Source organism: Azolla caroliniana, unplaced genomic scaffold (assembly GCF_043228905.1).
Source record: "Azolla caroliniana isolate FFs.n. ecotype wild unplaced genomic scaffold, voAzoCaro1.0.p SCAF_8, whole genome shotgun sequence".
NCBI classification, from domain to species: Eukaryota; Viridiplantae; Streptophyta; class Polypodiopsida; order Salviniales; family Salviniaceae; genus Azolla; species Azolla caroliniana.
This window is the reverse complement of record NW_028230443.1, coordinates 20,043,641-20,050,886: the sequence shown is the minus strand read 5'-3', so window position 1 is coordinate 20,050,886 and position 7,246 is coordinate 20,043,641. Positions and strand designations below refer to the sequence as shown.

The following is a 7,246-nucleotide window of genomic DNA, read 5'->3' as shown; positions in this document are numbered from 1 at the left end:
CTACTCTTTCGTCTCTTCCGTCCATAATCCCAGTGATTCCTTCCTCACTTTCACGATATCTTTTGTCTACGCAACGCTACGCTTCTAGGCGAGCCACGCCACGACACAATTTGGTGAACCCAACGTGAAACGGGGAAGTAGAAGAGACATCTAAAGTAAAGATCAACATCAACATGGCAAGTACGAGTACAATGGATCCGGTAATGTTGTTTATTGAAAAGTTGAATCAAGATCGATTATTTCATGCCTTACGAGAAGTCCGAGAGAAGATTGGTATGTTTGATGGCACAAATATTTCGAAGTATGTGAATATATATTATGATGAAATGGAAATGTTTGGTATAAATGATGTCAATATGATAGCAAACTTTTATAAATTAGTGGACATGGAATTAAGAGATAGAATTCATGAAATACAAGCATTGCATAGTTTGGATTGGAATGCATTCAAAGAAGCACTTGTGTCTGAATATGCTCGTGAGGATTTCTCTCGAGTTACTATGCGTTCATTTCATGAATGGATCTTAAAAGAAGATAAAGGGTTATCTGTGTCTGACACAAAAAAAGAGTTTGATAGGATGTATGGACACCTAAAGCCAGAAGAAAGAAATTCTTTGTCTTGGCAAAAGGTTGCTTTATTTTTGCAGACAGTTGACAAGAGATATAGAAAAGAATTGGAATTCATGCTTGAAGTACCAAATACTGAGGATGGTATAACTGCAGATTGGAATGAGGTAACAAATGCTTGTAATAAATTTATGAAAAGAATGCAAAGGAATGGTGTAATGCTACAAATACCACATGTGGGAATCACAAATCGGCTTGAGCAAAACATCGAAGTTCAAAGACTTGGTCGAGAACCATCACACGAAATGGTCCATCAACCACGAGAAATGATCGAAACTAAGAGTGAGTCTTTGCTTGATGATTTAGTTCAAAGTATGAAAGATCTAACAATTAAAGTGGCAAAGCTTGAGAATGGTCAGACTTTGAGGTCAAGGGAACCATTTCGACCTCGATGCATGTGGTGTGATAGCCTCGAACATCGATTACGTGATTGTGCGGAATATAAAGACATGGAGAATCGGGACTTGGTCTATTGGAAAAATGGTAACATTTACTTAACTGAAACTAGATCTCCGCTTACAAAGAACTTTGGTGATGGTGGTGTTAAGGTTAAATTTGAAGAAGCTGAAGCAAAGAAGGCTTCCGCAATGTATTACTCGGCAACGGCAGGAATGCGCCTCGATGACATGCCATCTCGATCATCATTCTGGGAGAAGGTTGTAAGTACCGCACAAAAGCAAAAGATGAAGATGGAAGACCTTCGTGTTGCCGGAGATTCTGTGAGGAAAAACACTGGATGGGATGTTCCAGTAGATGTTATGACAGTCTATGCTCAAATGGCAGAACACCAAGAGCATGAGGTGATAGTGGAAGAAAAAAGGAAAAGATCGGATGAGGAGATTGGCTCAACCAAAAAGCATGAAACAAGAGAAAGCAAAAGAAAAGAGATGGACGCAAAAGTTGAAAAAGGTAAATCTGGTCCTTCATTCAAATTAATGTCTGATATTGAAAAGGATACAGATTTAAAGAAAGTTTTAGAAACAAGAATACTAGACAGTCGAGTAGAATTTACACTAAGAGAAGTGTTAGGTATTGCAAAAAAGGAATTTCATGATGAAATAATTGATATTGTGCGAAGAAAGAAGCAAGTAAATGAGCAGGTTAAAGAGACAAATCCGAAGGTGGCATATGAAGTGGTGAGCAACGAGTCAAACAATATTGTTGTTGACTCTCAACATGCATCAACCTCAATGATAAATTCAACAGATGTAAGAAGCCATTACTCTCTCAAATGTTGGGCAAGAGCCACTACTGAGCATCATGTGAAGATTGGAAATGTTCCAGACCCCGTGATGGCACTTATTGATCATGGTTCTGAAATAAATATAATGAGTGCTGATTTTTACAGGAAAGGTAGATGGCCAATTGATACTCAACATGGTTGGCGAGTAAAAGCTGCCACATCAGTCACGGAAGATTTATTTGGTGCATGCCCAAATGTAAAGGTTACTATTGGTGATATAGAGGTAGATCAACATTTCTTTGTGCAGGAAGGATCTACCTATCCAATAATCCTGGGGCAACCATACATTACAGCCGTACGAATGGAGACCAAAGTCCTCGACAATGGTTCTGCCTATGCGAAAATCCGTAGTGAAGATGGACGACGAACTGTACAATTTATGACCGTTCGCCCAAATCATGAGAGGAACAAGCAAGAGCTTCGTGATCATTCAATACCAAAAGATTGTGATGATTTTGATAATCAGGTTTTTGACTAGGACTGTTGCGAGTGAGGGTTGCAATAGTCCCATTATTAAAAGACCCTCATATAGGGCATTACAACATATGAATAAGTCATTTCATGTTTCTGAAAGTGGTGCTATATGTGTGACTAGGATGTATGAATGCAAGAGGAACTTGAAAAAGAATGCTAATCTGTTTCAGTAGGCATTGAAGGATACTGGAGTACTTGAAATGGAAGAGCAGATTGAAAGTGTTATGGAAGAAATTTCTTTTGCAAATACTTTAGAAGAGTTAGAAATGTATTTGAAAGAAGATGATGAGAATGTTAGAAAGATACATGTAAACTCAATTGATATGTATTATGAGATTGATAGGTATAATTGTAAATATGAAGAAGTAGAAAGTTTATGTAATACAAAATACAAAACAATAGATAAAAAGGTCAAACCTGCTGCAGTACCATTACCTATTGGTAGTGAAGAGAAGATGGAGGCAGCAGCAACCGAGCCTATGCTTCGACCAATAGAGAAGATCGGACATCACTTCACTTCGGAGACAATAAATAACTTGAGAATCGGAAGGGGTGAATTTCTTCTGCAATCAGAGATCGTGACTTTCAAAGAAATGATCTTTAGGCATGGGAAAGCGTTTGCATTCAAAGCTGAGGAGATTGGTTGTGTAAATCCAAAGGTGGTGACGCCAATGGTAATATTTACTATCCCTCATATTCCTTGGAATTTTAAACCTATTGCAGTACCGAGAGCTCGATTACCTCAATTGTTGGAGTTGCTGAAGGATAAAGTCAAGATGAAGATTTTAGAGCCTTCAAATGCACCATACTCCAATAGATGGTTCACAGTTCCAAAGAAAGATGGTTCTCTAAGATTCATTCAAGATCTACAACCAGTCAACAAAGTCACAATCCGAAATGCGGGAATCGGACCGATCGTTGATGAATTTGCGGAAGCGTTTGCTGGCAGAGCGATTTACTCTATGGGAGACCTATATTCAGGATACGACCAATTTCAACTAGCAATTGATAGTCGCAATATCACAACAATGAAAACACCAATTGGGTTGGTTCGAATGTGCACTCTACCTCAAGGTGCGACGAATTCGGTTGCTCATATGATGAATGCAATGAACAAAGTTCTACATGAATACATCCCAAAGGTAACTATGCCATTTTTAGATGATATTCCTATTAAGGGATGCTTAGAAAGAGAGAAAGATGAGACTATGGTTGGAAATGGTTGCAGAAAGTTTGTGATGGATCACATTAATGACTGTGAAAATATTTTAAATAAGCTTGAGCAAGTACATTTGACACTATCAGGAACAAAGTCTTGCTTTGGGCAAAACGAAGTTCTAATAGTTGGTCATATGTGTGGGTGGTATGGGAGGAAGCCTTCACCGATCAAAATTAACGCAATACAAAATATGAAGGAAGTTTGCGACTCGGTAACAGAGGTGAGAAGATTTTTGGGTGCATGTGTGTTTTATCATATTTGGTTACCACACTTTGCACATGTCTCAGATCCTCTCTACCAACTTTTAAGAAAAGGAAAGAAGTTTATTTGGACTGATGAACATACACAAGTTGTTCAACAGCTGAAAGAAGCATTACTGAAAGCACCAGTTCTTCGTCAACCAGACTACAAAGGTGAAAGACCAATTATAGTAACAGTTGATACTAGCCCAATCGGGATCGGTTGGGTTATCAACCAAGAAGATGAAGACCAACATCGATATGCTATCAGATTTGGAGCAAAGATATTAAATGAAAGACAAAGAAACTATGCACAAGTTAAACGAGAATTGTGGGGTTTGCTTACTGCATTAAAAACAGATAGAGATTACTTGATCGGAGCAGATGTAGTGGTTGAAACAGATTGTTTGCCACTCATTGGAATGATAGCAAGTTGCACGACACCAGATATTGCAATGCTTCGGTGGATTGCATACATCAGAACCATGAACCCAGAATTGCGGCATATAAAGGGAAAAGACAACCCAGTTGCAGATATGTTGTCAAGGGCAAGGTTCATAAATGAAAAGGTGATGCAAACTGAATATAGGAACTGGGCAACTACAAGCCATCAATTTGCTCATCAAGAATCTATTACGCCTCATGATGAGTTTAATGTAAGTATAATGTTCAAAGACACAGAGTATGAAGGTCAATGGTTAGAAATAGGAAATTTTCTAAAGACTCAAGAAGCCAACCCATCATGGTCGAAGAAACAATTAAATGAATTTCGAAGACGAGCATTCAAGTTTTTTTTACATGAAGGGCATTTATGGAGGCGTCCAAAAAGGCCAACCGAAAATCCTCTTCGAGTCATTTGTAAGGATGACATTAAGAGAAAATTAATTAATGAATTCCATGATAGTTTGTGGGCAGGACATAGAGGCATATGGGCGACATTTATGAAGTTGAAAGAAAAGTATTGGTGGCCACATATGTATAAAGATGTAACGAAATTTGTGGAAACCTGTGAGGTTTGCCAGAGGTATTCAACTATCCGGTATCGAGATGAGCTAAAACCAACATATTCATCATCAATGCATTATAAATGGATGGTTGATTTAGTGACAATGCCACTTGGGGAAGGTCAAATGCGATATTTAGTACTAGCAAGAGAAGACCTTACAAACCAAGTAGAAGGAAGACCACTACGACAAAAAACAACTAGAGCTGTATGTAAATTTTTGTTAGAAGATGTAATATGTCGTTACGGGTGTGTTGGTAAAATAATTGCAGATAGAGGAGAACTCGACTCTGATGAAGCTAGAGAATTCTTCAGCCGAATAGGGGTCAAATTATCACTTACAACTGCGTATAATCCAGAAGCCAATGGAAAGATTGAAAGAGGACATAGCCCAATAGTTAAGGCGATCGTGAAAAGCTGTAAAGGTAAAATAAGAGATTGGCCACGCATGCTACCTTATGCACTATGGGCGGATCGAACAACTCATAGTTCAGTAACAGGATACATGCCAGCTGAATTGATACTTGGCCAAAAGCCCATCATGCCGATAGAAGAATCAATTATGTCATGGATATCTATTCCATGGAGAGAAGAGGTGAGCAGAGAAGAATTACTTGCTTTGCGAATTCAACAATTAGAGCGTCGACCTGAAGATATAGAAATAGCAGCCCAACGATTAAAGGAGGCTCGACTAAAGAATAAAATCCGTTTTGATAAAAGTCATAGAATTCGACCTAAGAAAATAGAAGAAGGAGATTGGGTGCTCGTGTACGATAGCAGTTTAGATAATCAACATAGCACCGTCCGCAAGTTCGCTGAAAGATGGTTTGGGCCTTATATAGTAAGAAAAGTATATGATAACTTTACTTATAAGCTTAGTGAATTGGATGGGACACTAATCCTAAACGTGGTAGCTGGAAAGAGGATAAAAGTATTTAAGAAAAGGTTTGAGCTTGAACCTCCTCCGATAGATCAACATGAAGATGAAAGATAGTGGCACATGCCGGAGGATGTGCAGGTCTAGAGGGGGTGGATGTCGTGAAGTACGAAAGCTTCACATTAAAAGTCTACAATAAGATAAATACGTAACTAAAATAACATTTGATAATGTTTTATAACAACACATATGATAATATTATATATATGTAAAGAAAAATAATATATATATATATATAAATATATTATATTACACGAACAAGAGAGGACTTGAACCAATAAGCCCACCCTATGACTCTCAAATCTTACCATTTACTCTACACTAATAATATTCATAAAATAAAGCATACTTTATATATACTTTATATTACATAAAGGATTTGCTTCATGATATAAAAATAAAGTTGCATGTTGTATTCAATAGTATTTTGAGACTCGAACCCACAACCTCATACACTAAAGTCAACACACCTACCATTAGGCTAGGCCCTTTCTCTTTAAGATTATGTTTTCATGTTTATTGTTATTGCATATATTGTTTCATACATAAAAGCTCAAATGAGCGAGATGTTTATCATGCATCACATGTAATGCATGAACGCCAAATGGTGATCATGCATCACATGCATTTCATGCACTACATGCATGATTTGTACCCTCCAATGCATCATATGCATGGGGGCACCTATTTAAATGGTGAAAGAGAAGATCAAAGGGGGAGATGTATGAGATATCAATCAAATTATGTACTTCATAAGAGATACCATAAAAATAGAGAAAGAAGGGAAGAAGTTTAACATAAACGTGGAGCTCTAGCTTGGCGGTCGTGGTGGTCAACTCTCAACAAGAGGGAGGCGGTTCGAGCCTTATCTTCATCAAAATATTGAAGTGAAGATTGTAATGGTCTACGATCAAGAAAGAGAAGAGCGATTACCTTGCAAGACAAAGTTCGGAGGTTCAATGATGTGCACAATCATTTTGTAACTCTTTTATCAAATAATTATAAATCTCTTTTATTGCTTCAAATATCATTCTATATCCTATCTTGTCATATCTTGTTGATCACTATTTATCTATCTCTACTCTTTCGTCTCTTCCGTCCATAATCCCAGTGATTCCTTCCTCACTTTCACGATATCTTTTGTCTACGCAACGCTACGCTTCTAGGCGAGCCACGCCACGACAGCGTACCCTATGTATGGCGTACCATGTGTATGGCGGAGATGAGGTTGCGGTAGCGGTGGGAAGTTCTATTGGCAGCTCTGATCCGTAACAGAATGTCGAAATTGTTGCCTTGATATGTTTGGCAGGTGCGACTGATGATACTATGGTGGATGGAGCTTAGGGACGGTGTTAGGAGCCGGAGGACTTGTATGAGCGGGGAGATCACCTAGGCCTGTTCTTGCGAATGCTTGTGGTGAGCGATAATGTTGTGGTTCAGTATTGGCAAAGTGTGGGTTACAAAAAGGAACTTGAGGCCCACTAGGGTTGGGATAAGGTTTAAA

General features: G+C 38.3%; 1 protein-coding gene across 1 annotated transcript; it reads left to right on the top strand.

The window, feature by feature from the left end:
- Positions 1 to 386: 386 nt before the first annotated feature.
- Positions 387 to 4,462, top strand: LOC147861283 (uncharacterized). The gene is made up of 4 exons (XM_087323362.1): positions 387 to 542; positions 1,026 to 1,164; positions 1,324 to 1,536; positions 4,392 to 4,462. The coding sequence occupies exons 1-4, from the start codon at positions 387 to 389 to the stop codon at positions 4,460 to 4,462; spliced, it is 579 nt and encodes a 192-aa protein (XP_087179488.1).
- Positions 4,463 to 7,246: the final 2,784 nt, after the last annotated feature.

What these genes read in the sequence shown, in the direction of transcription:
- LOC147861283 (XM_087323362.1), top strand. Translation starts at nt 387, where the DNA reads ATGGAATTAAGAGATAGAATTCATGAAATACAAGCATTGCATAGTTTG. An exon ending in TCTTAAAAGAAGATAAAGGG is followed by an intron (nt 543 to 1,025) that starts TTATCTGTGTCT and finishes CCTCGATGCATG; the next exon opens with TGGTGTGATAGCCTCGAACA. An exon ending in TACAAAGAACTTTGGTGATG is followed by an intron (nt 1,165 to 1,323) that starts GTGGTGTTAAGG and finishes TGAAGATGGAAG; the next exon opens with ACCTTCGTGTTGCCGGAGAT.